Source organism: Ursus arctos, unplaced genomic scaffold (genome assembly GCF_023065955.2).
Source record: "Ursus arctos isolate Adak ecotype North America unplaced genomic scaffold, UrsArc2.0 scaffold_3, whole genome shotgun sequence".
Lineage (NCBI taxonomy): Eukaryota > Metazoa > Chordata > Mammalia > Carnivora > Ursidae > Ursus > Ursus arctos.
In genome coordinates, this window is record NW_026622985.1 from 79,751,241 (window position 1) to 79,771,592 (window position 20,352).

Genomic DNA, 20,352 nt, shown 5'->3' on the forward strand with positions numbered 1-20,352 from the left:
ATTTGTACTTTTATTGTGTGTGCACTTGCGTGTTAGCATGTGTGTATAGGTACGTGTGTGTGCGTGCGTGTCACTGCTACCAAGTGAACGTTTCAGTTCTCGTCTCAGTTTAGTTTTCCTTTTTTCCTTTTTTATTTCTTTAAAATTATTTTTCCTTTGAAACAAGTTCACCAGGAAACCAGCTCCCCTCCCACCACGCCGGACAGGCCGCAGCCATCTTTTTTTTAAACCGCGCTGATTTTCCCTCACACCCCCAAACAGGAACTCCTCAGGACGGCCTCTGAAGGCTGGAGTCTCTCCCTGTCTGGCGGGATGCCGTGGTGGCGGTGAAGGCCCCTCTGCCACAGTGGAGGTTTCTGATTGTGGGACACAGTCTGGTTTTTGTTTTCTTCCTGTCTTCTAATTAAAAAAGACATTCCTGACAAAAGAGAGAAGACAGTCAAAAACTGTGGTTCAGGAGATAATAAGCTTCTTACAAAGTCAAGGAAGAAGTTTTCGTATTTGCTCAGGTACCTCATTGTGGCCTCTGCCATAAGAACTCAGCAAAAAAAAAAGAAAAAAGAAAAAAAAAGAAAAAAGAAAAAACAAAAAAGAAGTTGGAAATTTTGTGATTTCAAGAGAGCTGCTGCTGTAATGGTACTGCCTGCAGTCCTCTTCTCAGTGCGCTGTGGGAACTAGGGATGGTGTGCTGGGAGTAAAGAGTGAGCCAGCAGGTCTGGCTGCCAACCCCAAACCAACCAGAAAGTCTCTACTTTAGTCTGCCTAAATACTGGGGTTTCGAGTTTATTCTGAAGGAAGACTTTGCCTACTAACAAAAGTGTACAAAACCACTGATTTTTTAAAAGGGTACTAATGAAAGTATGAAGCAGAGTGGTTGAGAGTAAGGACTCTGGCACCAGGATATGTGTGTTTGAACTGTGGCTCTATCAACTACCAACGGTGACATCAAGCAAGTCGCTTCACATCTTGGAACCATTATTCCCCTATACAATGGAAACAACAACGGTACCTAACCCAGACAGCCACCTGAGGATTCTCTGAGTGCATACAGACCAAGCACTCAGAACAGTACCTGACACACAGCGAGGGCTCCATCAATGTTAGCTGCGAGCAGCCCCAGCTGCCCACGAATAAGCCTATGTGTATCAACGTTAGCTATTACCGACACTGCAAAACTTGAGAATCCCAAAGGATATCACTGCTCACTAAAGAATAAAATTTAGAAATAATTTCTGGCGTGGTGAGGCACTGCTGGAGAGTGCTTTCATCTACTAATAGATTAAATGACAGAAGCCACCAGTGACGTGCTGCACATTCATTGAGAACTGCCTCGTGGGAGAAGAAATTCTGCCCAAGACCTCAAAGGAGGGGTGTGGGTGCTTAAGAGCAGAGCTGCCTTTCTTCTCTCAGTCAAGAAATTGGAACCCCAATCCCACTACCCAGTTCTTTCTTCCCTCAGCTGAGATTCTTGCTTTGCCTCAGAACCAGGAGCCAAGAAGCACATGGAGAAACACTGGCGATCAGGAGCTAGACAAACATACTACCTCCTTTCCTCTACCTCTTGCCTTGGGCAGAACCTGGCATTTTCAGTGTTCGGAATAAGCATCTCTGCTCATTAAATCCGAAAGGCCAGTTTTAGGAGAATGGTGTCAACGTAATCATGGTCAACTGCAGGTCAGCACTGTTTTCACCAAAGCAGCCAGGTTAAAAAGTACTTACTTGTTTGTTAACATACACACTTATCATCCTAAAGAGAGAGGAGGAATTTTTTTGTGGTCTCCTATAATAATAACTTTCCTATGGGGGTGAAGATGGTATCCAAAAGCAGCTGACAATTATCTGGCTGCCTTGACCCAAGCAAACCAGGGTCCTGCATTTCTTAACTGTTCAGTAGTGTTAAACTGTTAGGTCCTTCCCTAACCACCTACAGGACAAGTCTCATGATGGGCATTAAAACCTACGCCATCCCCAAGTGCTCCTGACAGCCAGGGAAAAAGCCAGGAACCATAACCACTCACCTGGGTGACAGGCACAGTGCGGGAGTGTGAGCTATCGAAACAACCTGGTGAAGTCTCGCAAGGCCCAGCAAACCTGTTTACACTCCTCAGCACTGGAAAAGAAAAGGGAGGTTGGCCCCTGATGAGAAAGATGTAATATGCTGAAAACAACGACAACACTGAGGTCCACCGAGAACTATCTTAGCCCTGCTTGAAGCCCTCTCCATTGTCTCTTGATTCTGCTTTTGATCTTTCTGTAACTCAAGGGCAAATATTAACAACTGCATGTGAGAATAATTATAAGCTGGATGGTCCCTAAAGAGTGGCTGTGGAGACAAAGTGCCTAGGTTTGAATCTTGGCTCCAGCACTCTTGGATGAGTTACCAACCTGCTTTGTGGCCACATCTGCTACCTAACCTTATAATGTTTGGAGGATTAAGTCAGTTCAACACTTCGTTGAAGTCCCTGACATAAATACAAGAAAGCCAGAACCCCCAAATAAAAAAAGCAAGCATATTCACCTAAGGCTGATAATTTTAACTCTATGAGCTGAGCTAACTTAGTAAGTACCCTGGTTTCCTCATTCTCTTCCAAAGGCAGATTTTGTTTACAAAGCCCATTCCAGCAACTAAGTCTCTATCAGTCATCGATTTTCTAGTTGGACAGGCTGCTCAGGGTTTCCTCCTGTGGGAGGAGAACGGAGAGGAGAGAGGAAAGGGTTAAAGCATGTAGACAGGGGGGAGGAAGCAGGACTTGGTCCTCAGGCAAGCACTGAGATGGGGCTTGAATAGCCCAATGTTCACCTGACCCTATTTTTTCAAAAGGCCTCCTTTGTCCAAAACTGTCACCGAGAAACCAGCTGATGCCCACTTCGTTCTTTTGTGTCAGTCTTCAGAACAGGTTTTGGTAACTGAACATGAAGCTAAGCTAAAAACAGTGGAAGAAGAACTTTCAAATATGCTCACTCTTCTGTGACCCTCTCTGGCTCAGAAAAACTCAGGGATCACAGCCTACCACCTAAGATGCAATGTTAGAAGAAAGAGCTTTCTCCTTCTCATAATGGTTAAACACCAGGGGAGGGAACTGCTAACAGTGGTTCCACAGAAAAGAAGGTGAAAGGAGAGCTATCTCCTTAGTGCCTACATCTGGACTTTCCCACCTATTTATTGTAAGGTCTGAAACCTCATTAAGAACCTTGATTCAGACCCCAAGATTTGATTCAACAGAATATTCTAGAAACTTTCTCCAGTCTCTCTCCATCCTAAAAATGTAATGAAAATGATGCAGTCTTCTGGTGTCACTGAAATTCTGCCATTTGTGAATTTAACATGCTTCAATATAACCATTACCTTCCCTCAGTCTATTTCCAAATCTACACTGACTATTAAGGAGGGAGCTGGCTGGAGAGCACTTATCACTCATGCTCCTACTGTCACAGAGGAAGAAGATATGTAACCCCAGAGAAGCCACCATGTGGCATGTTATCATAAGGGACTACAACAGTAAGAAACAGTTAAATGTGAGGCAACAATGGAGATTTAAGATTCTTCTACCCTTCGTGTAATCCGGAAAAGAAACGATAACTCCATCCTTCACGTCTCTTGTGACACAGGAGAAAAAGTGCCAAAACCAGAATGCAAGTACAGAGAACTGTGTGAGTGAGCCAGGATGAAAGTGGCATAGGCCGGCACCTCGAGTCAGCTCAGCTCTGCTTCCAGTCCTGTGGGCAACTGCTCTGGCGTCCAGAGCCTCAGCCAAATGTTTAATGTGTCCTTGATTAGGCCCAAAGAAATGGATTAAAAAAACCCCACCAAACTTATAAACTACAACTATTTTGTTTTCCGCCTTAGTCCTTCTGGCATTTATTTCCTATTTCATCTCATTTCATTCATTTATTTAAAATGGCCACTATCAGGGCGCCTGGGTGGCTCAGTCTGTTGGGCATCTCTGCCTTCCGCTCAGGTCACGATCCCAGGGTCCTGGGATCAAGCCCCACATTAGGCTCCCTGCTCACCAGGAGTCTGCTTCTCCCTCTCTCCCCTGCTCATGCTCTGTCTCGCGCTCTCTCTCTCTCAAATAAATTAATTAAATCTTTTTTTAAAAAAGTTCTAAAAAAAATTTAAAAAAGTAAAATGGCCACTATTTTCTAGCTGCTAGTCCCATATTCCTGATCCTTTCACCATACTTCTGAATACTTTAATGGTGACTGTTCCCCAAGTCCCGTAGTCCTAGTGGTGTGCTGAGAAATACAGCTCTTCTCACCTAATGTTCGTGGATAATGGAGAGTAACCAAGCTCTAACTAACGACTTGAGCAAGAAGACACCCCCATACTGGCTTCTAACTCTAGATCAATGCTTCCTTTATTCAACATCTTCTGACCCTGAGATTCTCATGCAAGTGTTTAGAGTTAGAGAATAAATATCAATGGGGGAAAACACGGGAAATGGGAAATGATGGCAGGATTTCTTCTAGTCATAATTAGTGGTGTTTGGAGAGCAAGAATGATATTTCAGAATGGAAAAACCTCAGCTTTCTTCAAGCTGACCAACTAAAAATGTTAGGGAATTAATTACTAGTACCATTTGAAAAACAGGCTTGGACTTGCTGAAATGAAACTGAACCAGTTTACCCTCCCTGTTAGGATGCCAAACAAAGCAGCATGTTGAGACAGGAATTATAGGACCTTACAACCAAAAGGGAGACTGAGTCATGCATGGAACAGAAGGTTCAAGAGCAAAACGCATACTAGAGAAAGAGAATTACTACAAGGAGGTGAGCAATCTCAAACCTTTTCTCTAGTACCTCAACATTACCTCTCTTCTGTTCATTTCCCACCAGTGTGTCACAGCCTACTACAGAAGGAGCTGCAAAACTTGTTCCACAATGAGAGAGCAAGTAGGCCAGGCTGGTCGGGCACCTTATTTCCCCATATCACAGAGCAAATGTCACAGGTTTTTTTTTTTTTTTTCGGTAGCATTGCACTATTTGGGTTCCTTTGCTGTGCCACTCAATTTTCCTTAAATGAGGGAATGTCCATGACTTTTCAGACTTATTCTATGGTTCTACCTATCACAGATTAGCCCAGATATGGGAATACAGGTTTGGTGGAGACTTATTCTAGAATGTGTGGGTGGTTGCCTTAGAGCTGGCAGGAGACATGCTCCAGCTAGCTTTGCAAGTGCATAACGACATTCCAGCAGGTTCTTTTCCAAGCAGAAAGTTAACATTCATTGATCACCTACTACATACCAAATCATTAGATTTCCACTTGATATCTCAATAACCCCTTACGAATAAGACAGGTATTACTAACCCTATTTTACAGATGAACAGGCCGAGGTTCAGTAAGTGGCAAGATTCATGCCAACATCCTTGACTCTAAGCCTAGTCCTCTGAGCGTTCTCTCTAGGCTCCCATTTGCTTTAAGGAAAGTAGAGCCAATATTATCCTGCCCTTCTACTGACCAATACGAGATGGAACAGAGCAAAACAGAAGCAGAAAGAAGCTATTACACTCTTTTCCTTGAGACTGCTTAGAGGTGGAATACTACTTCTACTAGGAAGATTCACAGTAAAAAGAAATAAAATAATTTTGTAAAGTCATCACAGTCAATATACACCTACTTAGAGGAAGGGAAATTCCCTTCTGGCAAAATATGTCACGAAGGTAGTCACATGCCATTTTTCGGTCATGCATGTCACTTGATCTATGGCCAAAAATCAGTTACTTCTGGGACATGAAGTTAAGCCACTTATGGTAAGCTACAAAATAGCAGCACTCATAGATTTGGAATTTTAACAAATGAGCAAAATTATTGGAGAAACTCCTGGAGATCAGAAAGTAAACCATTTTGGAAAGTAAGATTAAGAAATTAAGTCTCAGAAAAGAAGATTAGCTCTTGTACCACCACCTACAATTTATTTTCTCCCCTTTTATTTTTTTTAAAAGATTTTATTTATTTGAGAGAGCGAGCAAGCACGGGAGAAAGAGAAAGAAAGAGAGAGCGCGCACTCAGCACAGGCAGGGGGAAGGGCAGAGGAAGAGGGACAAGCAGGCTCCCCGCTGAGCACTGAAGCCTGAGGAGACTCCCAGAAGACTGGGAGATCATGATGAGCTGAAGTCAGACGCTTAACCGACTGAGCCACTCAGGCGCCCCTCTCCCCCTTTAAAAAACTAGATCTGGTTTTAATTATAAATGTATACCACATACTCATGAAAAAAATGAAAATAGTACAGAAAATTATGAAATAAAAAGTGAAAGTCTTTCTTCCCCTCCCATTCTGGTCCTAGCTGTCTATCTCTCCAGAAATTTACTATGCATATATATAACATATATAATAAAACAGCTTTTAAAAGTGCAAGCTGGTTCACTTACAACAACATCAAAAAGAATGTAATACTTAAACTACAAAATGTTGCTGAAAGATACTAAAGACACCAATAAATGCAAAGCCATCTCCTGTTCATGGACTGGAAGATTTCATTTTGTTAGGATGTCAATACTACTCAAATTGATCTACAGATTTAATGTAATCCCTATCAAAAATCCTACCGACATTTTTTGTGAAAATAGAAAAAAATCTATCCTAAAATTCGTATGGAATCTCGAAAGGCCCCGAGTACTCCAAATAACCTTGGACAAAGAACAAGGTTGGGGGTCTCACACTTCCTAATTTCAAAATTATTACAAAGTCATGGTAATCAAAACAGTATTGTCCCGACATAAAGTCAGACACAGAGATCAATGGAATAGAACAGAGGGCCCCAAAATAAGTCCTTCGCATATATGGTAAAATGATTTTCAATAAGGGTGCCAAGACCATTCAGTGGGGAAAAGGACAGTGCTGGGAATTATTTTCAGTCCAAAGGAAGTGAAAGCAGGGTCTTTTTTTTTTTTTTTTTTTTTTTAAAGCTGGGGAGGGGCAGAGAAGGAGAGAGAATCTTAAGCAGGTTCCATCCCCACCACAGAACCCAACCTCACAACCTTGAGATCATGACCTGACTAGAAATCAAGAGTTGGGACACTTAACTGACTGAGCCACCCAGGCACCCTGAAAGCAGGGTCTTGAAGATATATTTGTACACCCATGTTCACAGCAGCATTATTTACAATAGCCAAGAGGTAGAAGCAATCCAAATGTCCACCAATAGATGAATGACTAAAATGTAGTATATACAAAATATGGAATGTTTTTTTTTTTTTTTTTTTTTTAAAGATTTTATTTATTTATGTGACAGAGAGACAGCCAGTGAGAGAGGGAACACAGCAGGGGGAGTGGGAGAGGAAGAAGCAGGCTCATAGCGGAGGAGCCCGATGTGGGACTCGATCCCGGTATGCCGGGATCACGCCCTGAGCCGAAGGCAGACGCTTTAACGACTGCGCTACCCAGGCGCCCCCAAAATATGGAATGTTATCCAAGCCTTAAAAAGGAAGGAAATTCTGACAAATGCTACAACGTGGATGAACCTTGAGAACATTACAATGAGTCACAAAAGGAAAAATACTGTATGATTTCACTTGTATGAGGTGCCTAGAGTAGTCAAGTCATAAACAGAAAGTAGAGTGGTGGTTGCTGGGGGCTGGGGAATGGGAGAAGGGGGAGCTGCTGTTTTATGGGTATAGTTTCAGTTTTATAAGATGAACAAAATTCTGGAAATTGATTGCACAACAATGTAAATGTGCTTAACACTACTGAACAGTATACTTGAGAATGGTTAAAATGATCAACTCTATGTGTATTTTATCATGATTAGAAATTTAAGAAATTGTCAGTACAAGTTGGGTTATAGGATACTGTTATTTTTTCCCTTTATAATATACGTTACATATATTTCTGTATCATGACATGCATATATTTTTGCTCCTTCTCTTTTAGTGCCTATTTATTTATATTCTGTTAATTATTTAACCATTCTCTATTAATGAACAATTAGAATATTTTCAGTGTTTTTTCATTATTACCAAACCTTACTGCAAGACTCATTCTCAGACCTGTAAATCATTTCCACTACTGTATGAATATAAGCCAATGCTTAACATGTAGGCAAAATTCTAGAGATTCTAGATCTATAAAAAAAGGTGTATCAGGGCAAGGTAGTACACAGTTAACAAAAGACACTTTAATTTGCTATCATTAACACTATCAAAAGCCATAAAAATCTCATAACCTTTGACTCAGTGATTGCATTTTAAGGAAAACAGTCAAAAGGAAAAGGCTAGAGCTTTAATATTACCTGTAATACTAAAAAATAATCCAAATGTCTACTAATAGAGGCACTGTATGGAAATAAAGCAACACCTTTTTGGCTATAAAGTAGTAATTAGAAAGACTACGTAGTGACGCTTAAAACGTTTACTATGTTCACAGTAAAAAAATACTCACGTATACTTAACATTTTACTAAGCTGTAAACAAGCAGCTCACGGGCCTAATGCATCTCAGAGAGGTATTTTGTTTGGCCTGCATGAAATTAGAATTTCAGGATCCTTAGATATAATGAAAATTTTCCAGTTCACTGCAGTTTACATCATCTCTGTTTTACAACTAATGCTTCGCTTATTCGCACCTGCATTCCTGACCCCTGAATACGGCTGAGAACAGAGGACTTCAGAAAGATAAAGACAGATCTTGTGAAGAGTAGTGGGCTGATGAATGCATTTTTCTTTTGGAAGAAATAACACTTCCACTTACCCATTAAGATCTTATACCAGTTAATAAACTTGTACAGTACAACTGCTGCCCACCTACACAGCATGGGGGTATTTCCCTCAGATTGGCTTCTAATGTTGATTTGGGCAATTCAATGCTAAACAGATACTAAACTGTGAATTTACAAAGGTACACAAAAATCATACTCCTGGGTAAATCTGGCATAAGAAACAAAGACGTATTTTTTCTGCACACCCATTTCTGTTCTCATTTAAAAAACACAACAAAAACCCCCACATCACTCACCTAGTGACTTGTTTGTGGAAATCTGTAAGTTGTTTATGTGTCACTGTGACCGCTCCCACGGTTGTCTCCTTTGGCAAACCTTTCAAGGAGTTCTCTAACCATCGACAAAAAGTCTGTGCAGAGAGACAGTAAGAGTTTTAAGAGGAGACAGGACTTCCTCAACTGGACCCTATAAGTAATAACAAAACCTGCAGGGTTTTCTCAGCAGCCTCAGCTCTTCCAGACTTGGAAGTAAGTAAAGGAATTAACAAAAGCACTACTATCTTTAGGCCTTCCAACCCTCTGGGGTTTGGAATCGTCTACAAAGGCAAACCTAGACTTCCCTTCAAAGGTACAGCAGGCATCATTTCAGAAAGCCCAAGTCTCTTTTGGAATGAGACTATTGTTCTGTTTCTGTCATTAAACTTCCGTAATATTTCAAAAATTAAACAGCTGCCAGAAAACTCTTGAGTGTAAAGATCGAAGGCAACCTACAGCAAAAGTTCAGTACCACAAAGAGCAAGGACAAAAAGTATAGTTAAGTAAACATGTCAAAGAATACATACATAATATGAATCCAGGGTCTAAAGGATTTTAAGGTCAACTCTCAGTAGAACAGTCATAACCAGTCAGCTCCTCTGTGATACCTGCCTTTCTTTGGGTCAGAAAATTTTGTTGCTCACTCTGGTTGCTACTTAAAAGAATGTTACTGGGGTGCCTGGGTGGCTCAGTGGGTTGAGCGTCCCACTCTTGGTTTCGGTTCAGGTTGTGATCTGATGGGCTGTGGGATCCACTGCTCAACAGGGAGTCTGCTTGGGATTCTCTCTCTCTCCCTTCTGTGCCTCCCCCACTTGTACACACTTTCACTCTCAAATAAATAAATAAATCTTTTTAAAAATGTTATAAAAGAATATTATTTACATCTGAGCATAGTCTCTTTATACCTTTCATATGTACAAAAACTGTCTACCCCTACCCCCCTTCCTTCCTTCCTCTTCAAACTAAAAATCAAATTCTAGAGACTTCCTCTGGGTTATTTTCAGTTGAACTGTTCTTTGAGTTAGCTCTAACTTTCCATGCCTTTCTTAAGTAGGGTGTACACTCTGGTCATAGTTTTCAGCAATGACATAACCTTTTGTAACAAAATTTTTCACATTATATATTCCCCCATTATGTTAATTCATGATAACCAACCAGAGCAAAAGTAAATATTACATTATAAATGCATAAGAAGTACTGCATAATTCTCCAAATGTTGCCCCCAAGGAAGGGGGGAATGTCTTCCCCAAGGAAGACAACACTCTACACTAAGACAAACAAGGAGGGGCAAGAGATTCAGGAAGAACCCTTAACCGATGAAGTTTTGGCATCCAAAAACAGCCTATGAGTTAAGTACAATACAGCCCTGAACAAGAACAATAAGAAAGAAAACCAAAAAGCAAAACTAATCAGCTAGCACACAATGGGGCTCATCATCTTTGAATTAGGGAATCTGAGAAATCTGGATGAAAACTCTGAATAAATTTGCCACAGATGTGTATCCAACAACGAAGGTAAGGGTTTAAATAGTATATTCAAATCACGCAACAAAGCTGGTATGCCATCTTCTATTAAAAAATCCCTGTTGAATTCTGAAAATGGTGTGATTGAGAAAGTGCTGAAAAATGCAGATTTTCTTTGGGCTTACATCCTTAGAATTTCAATCAGTTTACAGGGTGCGGACAACTGTATTTATGTTAAGAGTTCCTTTACAAAAACTCAGTAGTAAACTGATGTTTACAGAAAACAATCACTTTAAATTGCTTGACACCATTCTGTGGGTATCTATCTATATAGCAAACTCTTATGAGCCCATGGCTATCTGGTTTCTGTTCCTGCCTCAACTTGCTGTTCTAATTTTCCTCCTGTTAGCACTTAACCATATGTTTACAAATCAAGAATGTTTTAATTTTTATTCATTTTTTTGAAGTTTTTTTTATCCATTTGAGAGAGAGAGAGAAAGAGAGAGAGGGAGAGAACAAGCAGGGGGAAAGGTCAGAGGGAGAAGCAAACTCCCCGCTGAGCAGGGAGCCCCACACAGGACTCGATCTCAGGACCCTGAGATCATGACCTGAGCCGAAGGCAGCTGCTTAACTGACCAAGTTACCCAGGTGCCCCACAAATGTTTTTATAAAGTTAAATTAACATACATTTTCTATTACCTGGGAACCAGGTATGTTTGTAAAAAGTAACAGTATGGAAATTTAATTTCTCATGTCAAGGACTTTTGTAATTAAACGTGTTGGCACTGAGGGGTTCATGGAGTACTTTCCTTAGGAAAACACAGAAATATAGCCGTATCAGACTGAAACAGAACATGCTGAACAACTAGCAACAGGAACTGTAGATGCTAGTCATTCCTGAAGCACTTGAGCTTACATGGAACAACCGCAGAGCTACCTGATGAAACCAAAGCCACATAGGAGCCTCGCGAGTTTGACATCTAAGAATTAGGGGCGCCTGGGCGGCACACTTTGTTAAGTGTCCAACTCTTGGTTGGGCTCAGGTCGTGAGATCAAGCCCGTGTTGGGCTCTGCCCTCAGCTCAGAGTCTGCTTGAGAATTCTCTCTCCCTCTCCCTCTGCCCTCCTATTTGTGCCCTCAAATACATCTTTTTAAAAAAAAAGTTCATGAGGCTGTTTTGGAAGATAAACCTGAAGAAAATGTTAGAAATTTATCAAGCCTACATGTGACCACCTTTCACTTCAGCCAAAGATCAGGTAAAGCATATGCTCACTAAGACAATATAAACTAATCACTGAATTTTGGAGAGGAACACACAAACCCAAGGCAGAACTTTTGGCTCAGTAACATCAGAATCCAACAGTAAAGGTGTACTCTGTTTCGTGAAACTGCTGAAGTTGAGGCTAACAACTGTCATCAATGATACAAAGCAAGAGACATTAAGATGTACATGGACTTAAAAGTTACAATAAACTTGTGCATCTGGATTTTTCTGTGGTTCTGGAAGATAGCTCACTTTAACTAGAACCAACTGTGTGCCTTCCTAAACTATTTTTATATTAATATTAAAAATTATAAATCCTATTTAAAAAATAACCTATAAGCTATATATACTTTACCACTATGCTCGAAACTTTCATGCAGTACACATAACCTGATTTATGATCATGTGGCCCAGCACTGGAATTACTTGGACATTACTGGAGAGCCTAAAAAAACTTCCACGCTCAGGTGATAAATGCCCTGGATCAAGAATTGAAACAAGATGCAAATTAATCCAAAGGAGAAATCCAAGTGTGTACTGTGAGCTTATTTTCTGCTTCTGTATCCCCAAATGCTCTGGCTAGATTTATTACCAAGGAAAACCATACAGTGCCATCTAAGGAGCTTGGACTGAACGCACTTCTTGAATAACCTGTACCACCATGTAACTGATACATGCGCATCTCTCACAAGCGAACAAATTTCTCACTGCCCAGCTACACAGTTCAATTCAATGCTTAGTATTCACTTTAGGTAAACAAATCCTGTGACAGTGACACCAACATGCTTTCAAAAACCTAACAATGAATTACTGGCCTTCTATGGGCCCCTTCATCCGATAATTACACTTAGCAATATGCCTAGATGAGGTTCCATGGATATACAACACAGCTGGTTTCAAAGTTATAGGCTGCCTCCAGGAACCAAAGTTTAAGGACTGTGCGAATGGGTTCTTCATGAAAACAATCTTACCGGTCTGTCAACCTGCATGATCTCCCAGAGCACTTCAGCCACATCGGGCAGGGTGTAGGGAGGGAGACAAAAGCAGCATGTGTGGAGCAGCTGGCTAACAAGCTGCTGTCCGAGCTGGTTCATCACCTGTCCAATCAGTTCCTTCCGTAATTCAAAGTCTTCTTCGTGCTATAAAGAAACAAGAGCGAAAGATGAATTCTTTTTTTTTTTTTTTTTTAAGATTTTATTTATTTATTTGACAGAGAGAGAGACAGCCAGCGAGAGAGGGAACACAAGCAGGGGGAGTGGGAGAGGAAGAAGCAGGCTCCCAGCAGAGGAGCCTGATGTGGGGCTCAATCCCATAACGCCGGGATCACGCCCTGAGCCGAAGGCAGATGTTTAACGACTGAGCCACCCAGGCGCCCCCAAAAGATGAATTCTAATTTCAACTCTCCACTCTAATAATTCCTCCTTCCTGGAAAAGGAATATACATAACAGCTAGATTCACAGACTTCACTAAAATGTTCTGTCCTGAGGAAGAAAACATTAAGAGTTTAGTATCAAGGAAATGGGCATGGATTTCAGCTGAGATTAACCGTAACCCTTAGATTTTTCATGACTAGAAAGCAGAAGAGAATAATGAGTGAAGGTTGCACGTGGCAATTTTAATTATTTTTCTGTGAAAAATAATTTAAAGTGTTCCTACTTCCTTTTTTAAAACCAACTGAATAAACAAAGACTTCTATCAGATACCTTATCTTTTCTATCAAAAAACCCTTATTTTCTTCCTTTCTATAGTCTCGAATATACATATATTTCTAATATCTTGAAAAGAATAACTTCTTACAAACTGCTTTTTCACATCTAGTTTTCTTTTTCTTTCTCCTTTTACGACCAAACTTCTTAAATAATTAGTCCATTCACGTAGTTGCTTATTTCTTCACTGTTCGCTATTACCTTAAATTCTATTCCACAACATTGAGCCATATCTAACTTTGAAAATTCTGTGAACCATTTTACTACTCCGGCCAAACAGGTCTCTTAATTGTCTAACATACTTGGTACTATCCTGACTTCCTCTATGATTTACGCCCCAGTTAACCCCAGTTAAGACTCTTCTCCCCTCTCTAATCCATCCAAATTCTACCTATATCTGATGGCCCCACTGAGGTCCCTCTTCTTCCAGAAATTAACCCCAACCCACTTCTGACCAAGGAGCTTTCCCTCCTCTGATCTCATAGCAGTCATGACTTTTATCACTCATCTGGCAATCAAATACTGCCTTCCTACTGTTACTTAAATCTCTATATCTGTTTATCTCTTCTACTAAACCCCGAATAACATGGGCGCAGAAATACTTTCAGACTGTTTTATATAGCTTACAGGCACTTACTAGAGGTGGTCTTAAATCTAAGAGTTAATGCTTTGGTTACTGAATGGCATGTACCTACCAATATAGATCAAATAAGGAGAATCTGGTTTTCCCCTAAGAAATGAGGAAGAGATATAAAAAGGTGATGGGCTGCAAAGTAGAAAGGTACAATGTTTATACTTACATCATTGGCTACCCCTGTATGAATAAGGTCTCGTAGGAACCTCATGACACTGCAATTTGCATCCCGGTGGTCCAGGGTAGTAGAGGCAATGGCCCACTGCAAGATAGGGATGACCACTTGGCTCCTCAGCAAGGTAACAGGGCTACGCTGAATAAACCTGGTGTGGAAAGATAGTGGAAAGAGAGGCTACGTATAAATGACAGGATTAGGCTCTGCAAGCAGCCAGAGCAAAAGGCAGAACTACAGATGGAGATGGTAAAAAGTTCAGTAGTTGCTAGCAGTTGGAGGGTGAGGGAGGGCTGAACAGGGGGAACACATGGAATTTCAGAGTATTAAAACTATTCTGTATGATATTATAATGGTAGATACATGTCATTATACATTTGTCCAAATCCATAGAAGGTACACCACCAAGAGTGAATCCTAACGTAAACTATGGACTTTGGGTGATAATGACCTATTAATATAGGTTTATCAACTCCAACGAACGGACCACTCTGGTGGGAGATGTTGATAGTGAGGGAGGCCGTGGGGTTTTGGGGGGGGTGGAACAGGGGTATATGGGAACTCTCTAAACTTTCCACTCAATGTCCCATAAGATTTCTCAGACCTTTTAACATACATGGAGAATCTCCACCAAAAGGATACAATATTTTCCAAATTTACTTCACAATGCTATTTGTGCAAACAGCATCTCTGTGAATCAGTTTTTCAAGGAACACACACTGGGAAAACAGAGACTAGAGAGTCTACCCAATGTTCTCATATCAACAACAACAAAGGTGTTTCTAACTTGTCCAAAAACTAACCAAAAAAGCGTCCAATAGACAATCCTGAAACAGTCAATGCTACTTTGCATTTGTAAGTGATAAAATATACATTAAATGTATATGTATAATTACATATACGTGTTTTTCATAATTTTTAAATGCTTTTATGTTCATTAACTGATTTGGTTCAAATTCCTTAGCCAGGGACTAAAGAAGGAATTCAAAGGTTTGGCAATAATATAGTCAGTATTACTGGTAAAAGGAAATTTAGGCAATAATTGGGGTGGAAAGCTGGGGGTAGAACCAGGAAGTGCAGAACAAGACAACTTCTAAGGCACCTTAAAAACCTAAGAATTTTTTACTCTGAGATACGATCATATCTAAAGGATGCCAAGCTTTGTAAAGGAAAAAGCTGAAGTGCAACATGTCATCAGAGCAGGACAGAAAGTTAAAACTACAAGGGATTCTAGAGATTTTCTAGTCAAAAAATTTTTTTAAAGATTTTTTTTATTTATTTATGTGAGAGACAGCCAGCGGGAGAGGGAACACAGCAGGGGAGTGGGAGAGGAAGAAGCAGGCTCCCAGTGGAGGAGCCCGATGTGGGACTCGATCCCGGAACGCTGGGATCACGCCCTGAGCCGAAGGCAGACGCCCAACGACTGCGCTACCCAGGCGCCCCTAGTCACATGTTTTTAACAAGCTGGTTTTAACTGTCTTGTGCATGATAGAAAACCCGGCTGCTTTACCCTGCTCCCATCCAACTCCTTTTCCTCACTGACAGGGCTACTCCAGTTGACAATTTAACTGTGGGCTATGGATCATTAACCTACCTATATTCCACGAACCTCCTTTTATAGAGAAGCAAACAGTCAAGTGTTACATGACAAGACGAAGCAGTGATGGGGATAAGCAATGAAAAAAAAGTTGCTCTTCAGAAGGACTGACCTGGTGGCCAGCCTGAACAGGTCATCCACAGTGTCAGGGTGATTCTGGAGCCCATTCTGCTGTTCCAGCAGCTGAAAGGTAGGGATGCACAGTGCCTAAAACAGAATAGTGATTTTAAATAAATGCTAGCATACAAATCCAACAGCATTCAGACTTGCTAAATATCACAACATATACAAAAAGAACAAAGTGGGGGAAGCACAGATGGGAAAAGAAAAAGACTATGATGAGAATCAGATCAAGAAAAGGAAGAGAGAAATCTTTCTCAATTGATACAGTTTTCACATATGAAGTCCACATTTCAGAAAGGGTTGAGGGTATAAATTTTAGTTGATGCAACTGGACAGATATCATCTCAAAGTTTTAGAAGTTTCTGGGGATGCCTAGGTGGCTCAGTTAAGCGTCCAACTCTTGATTTCGGCTCAGGTCATGATCTCAGGGAAATGAGAGTGAGCCCTGTGTCTGGAGCCTGCTTAAGATTCTCTCTCTCCATCTTCCCACGTTTCCCCCACAGCTCGCTCTCTCTCTTTCTCAGAAAAGAAAGTTTTAGAAGTTTCTGCAAGACTGCTTATGTACTAGATATGGTCAAGCCCACTAAAGGAGCAGATGAAGTTTTTAAGTTTTAATAATAATATGTCAAATTTATTTTATTTCCGAGTGAGCGTGAGTGGGCGGGGGGGAGGGGAGAGAGAATCTTAAGCAGGCTCCACGCCTAGCGCAGAGCCTGATGTGGGACTCGATCTCACAACCCTGAGATCCTGGCCTGAGCCAAAATCAAGAGTCGGACACTTAACTGACTGAGCCACCCAGGTGTCCCATGAAATGTCAGTTTTAAAGGTAAAGACATCTTATGAAAAGGAGTATCATAAACTCTCTAATCTACTTTACTCCTATGACTAGGAGGGGAAAAAAGCAGTGTATCAGGAGCCTTTTCCAATGCCCGCTATTTACCCTAAGACCATCCCTGCTAGTAAGTGTGCTAGTTCACTGGTTGTTCCAGGCAAGAAACTAAAAATAGAATCATGCTTGAGCTTAGAGATCTTTTGTTTTACATCCATTTGTTCCCTTCACCTCTCAAAAAACCATTATCTCTACAGAGCATAAATTTGGCAGTAATAACTGTAACAATCCTTACATTCATATGGTCAATCTCTCTCTCACTTTCCCAGACATGTCTGTCCAGAGAACAACTAGCAAGTTTCTACTATTATAGGAAATCAACATGCCTGGAGGATAAACAGAGAAGCAAGAGAATTCAAAACATGGTGAAGAATAAACTGCTAAGGCCTTTAGTGCCTCCAACATACTCCCCAGGGAAAACAGACCTGGAGCATGTCTAGTAGTCCCTGCCGACAGCCCTCTTCCATGCCATATTCATCCACAAGGATACTGCCAAGGTACAGGAAACAGGAATGCTGATGTACGTGGTACACATTCACCATCTGTCAAGGGAGAAACCAGGTGTTCGATTCTTTACCCCCCACAAAGTATCAACTTAGTAAACTGTCTGGAGGAAGAAATTCTGAAGGGCTGGTTTCTTCTCTTTAAGACAATACAGTAAAGCGTGTTGGCAACATTTTTTGAAACACAGGGCTCAATTCTTCAATAATTTTCAAGTACACTCTCTAGAGTCCTTTCAAGCCTTTGACCTTTTATCTTTTCAAAACAATACTGTAAGAGAGCTATATAATACTTCAAGCTGGAAGCCATTAGGATGCTATCAGCCAAGCTATTTGCAAAATCCTAGCATAAATCCTAATACCTAAAGGTTGTTCTTATTTGCATTAAAGATTAACTCTTAAAAAAAAAAGCATATATAGCTATAGCAGGGCTAAAAATACCAAATACCCTTATCCTGAAAGAGACTGTGAAAGCACTGTTTAAATTTTGAGTTGCTTCTAAACCTCTCTATTTAAACTTTTAAGTAAAAAACAGCATTTCTAATCAAGATACTGGATCTCGAGAGAATAAAAATGTTAATATACATATTTGAATTAAATGATTTATTTAGGATTTTTCCCCTACTCTCCTCCAAAAATTAAGAGGCATCTGTACATTCATCTATTTAAAATGCCATCACATGTATTGATTTTTTTTTTCTTTCAAATGTAGGGCCTGAAGTCACGACCCTGAGAGCAAGACCTGAGCTGAAATCAAGAATCGGATGCTTAACCGAGTGTACCGATTTCATTATATAAATTCAATTCAATGAGTGTGGTGGGGGCTGAAAGACAAAGTGACTGACTCTTCATTATTAACATATACCATGGAATGGGCACGTGATGGGAGCTACGAATCTATTCGGTGTTGTATACTCAAAACTATATGCTCTACTTAATGAATGATTTAAGCTGGTGAACGTTTTCTTAAAGGACCAGACAGTAAAAAATTCTAGGCTTTACTGGCCATACGACCTGTCTATTCAACTTTGCCATCTTAGCAAATGGCCAATATACAATACTTAAATGAATAAGCATGGCAACCTCTTAGTAAAACTACATTTACAAAACTAGGTAATAGGCCCATTGGTTCTAGTTTGCTGACTTGCGATTTTTGGATTTTAAAAAATACTTTTCATTTTTTCACATATACTGACCTTAGAACACATTTCCTATACAAGGTGCTATTCAACTGGGTTGGGCCACATACTTAAATTAGCAGGAATAAAAAAAAATACCAAAGTCATGAGGGTATCCTCTAACACCAAAGGGGCATTAAATCAAGTTATGTTTGACCCAGAATGTATTACACTGAAGGGGACACATAACCAAAGGTGGAAACACATGCAGTACAAACATATGGTGTCCTCAGGGTACAGTAAACGTAAACTTTAATCAAATTCACAATATAAAGGAGGCAGGGCTGTGCATATGCCAACTGATACTGCACTAGCATGACCCTACTTGAGGGTGAGTTCCTCCTTAAGAATGAGGTGCCCAGGATAGACAGGCAGGGCAGGATCACACCTCTGGGGGAAGTCACCACCAACTTTGCTCTCCATCCTTGGGAGGCCAAACTGTAAATAAAACACAAGCTTCTGCTCACTGCTGTCTGTCCTCGCCCTGGCTGTTCTGGTCTCTCTGACCACTTTGCACAGAGCGAGCCCAGGTTCTGCTTTGCACACAGCTGTTCCTCTCCCCCGCTCGCCCCACTGGCCCGGCTGCCCTGCATCCCACCCGCCTCGGCTCTCAGTTGCCACCAAGGAACCGACGCCTCCAAGACCAGCCTCCCTTTGATCCTTCTCGGACGCAGAGTTGCCAGGAAGGAGCTAATACTGGCAAGAATAAAGGTGTCGTGAAAACATGTGCCTGATTCATAAAGAGATTCTGACCCAAACCCTACTATATATTGTACAAATGGACACTGCTCCTAATGGGAGGGGTGACTTATTTTCATCATTTTAAAAAAAATTTTTTTTTTTAACATTTTATTTATTTATTTGACAGAGATAGAGACAGTCAGCAAAGAGAGGGAACACAAGCAGGGGGAGTGGGAGAGGAAGAAGCAGGCTCCCAGCGGAGGAGCCTGACGTGGGGCCCGATCCCAGAACGCCGGGATCATGTGCTGAGCCGAAGGCAGACGCTCAACGACTGACCCACCCAGGCGCCCCTTTAATTTGTTTTCTTATGGGTTTAGGATTTTGAATTTTTATTATTTGTTTGAAAGAAGAATTTAGATTATATCAAGCTAAGTGAGTTCAGCTTGTAAAAAGGATGTTAAGTTGTGGGTAAAATATGCAAATGAGAAGAAATATATTATACAAATTCTATATTTAAAAAGCCGGGGGGGGGGGGAAGGCCTGGGTGGCTCATTCACTTAAGCGTCTGCCTTCAGCTCAGGTCATGATCCCAGGGTCGTGGGATTGAGCCCCGCATCGGGCTCCTTGCTCAGCAGAGAGCCTGCTTCTCCCTCTGCCTGCTGCTCCCCCTCCTTGTGCTCTCTCTCTGACAAATAAACAAATTAAAAAAAATAATAAACAAAAAAAAACCCAAAAACCTGGCTGGCTCAGTCAGTGGAGCACACAACTCTTCATCTCAGGTTTATGAGTTTGAGCCCCATGCTAGGTATAGTACTTAAAAAAAAAAAAAAAAAAGGATGAGGCACCTAGGAAGCAGAATTTAAGTGGGCACTCACTGTCAGGGGCAGCAACTCAGAGGGTCTGCCTCCTTAAAATCTACACCATGGATACACTGCCCAGGTAGGAAAAGGTCACTTCAGGCTGGGTGGGTGTGGCCCAGCCTGGAGCTGTGCATTTTCCCCTCAATGCATGGATGCAAAACTTAAGACACTGACTCCAAGTCCTGCAAATGTGAAGGCTGACACTTTGCCTTGCTTCAATCTAGTCCTGGCTTTGCTGTTAAGGTTAACATCAAATCACTTAGTGATCTAAGTCACTAGTTATAGGCATCTTATATAGAATAGTTCTTGATGT

At 41.0% G+C, this 20,352-nt stretch overlaps 1 protein-coding gene across 5 annotated transcripts in view; it reads right to left on the reverse strand.

Moving 5' to 3' along the window:
* Positions 1–108: 108 nt before the first annotated feature.
* Positions 109–20,352, reverse strand: part of TNPO3 (transportin 3) — a 111,207-nt gene continuing 90,963 nt past the window's right edge. For all 5 annotated transcript variants that reach the window (XM_044388160.3, XM_044388156.3, XM_048212782.2 and 2 more), the window contains 7 exons: positions 17,246–17,362; positions 15,921–16,015; positions 14,206–14,362; positions 12,670–12,837; positions 8,954–9,066; positions 2,019–2,110; positions 109–418 (listed from right to left, as the gene is read on the reverse strand). In XM_044388160.3, the coding sequence (XP_044244095.1) occupies positions 2,050–2,110; positions 8,954–9,066; positions 12,670–12,837; positions 14,206–14,362; positions 15,921–16,015; positions 17,246–17,362 (711 nt within the window). In that variant the 3' untranslated portion in view covers positions 109–418; positions 2,019–2,049. The remainder of the gene's footprint in view (positions 419–2,018; positions 2,111–8,953; positions 9,067–12,669; positions 12,838–14,205; positions 14,363–15,920; positions 16,016–17,245; positions 17,363–20,352) is intronic.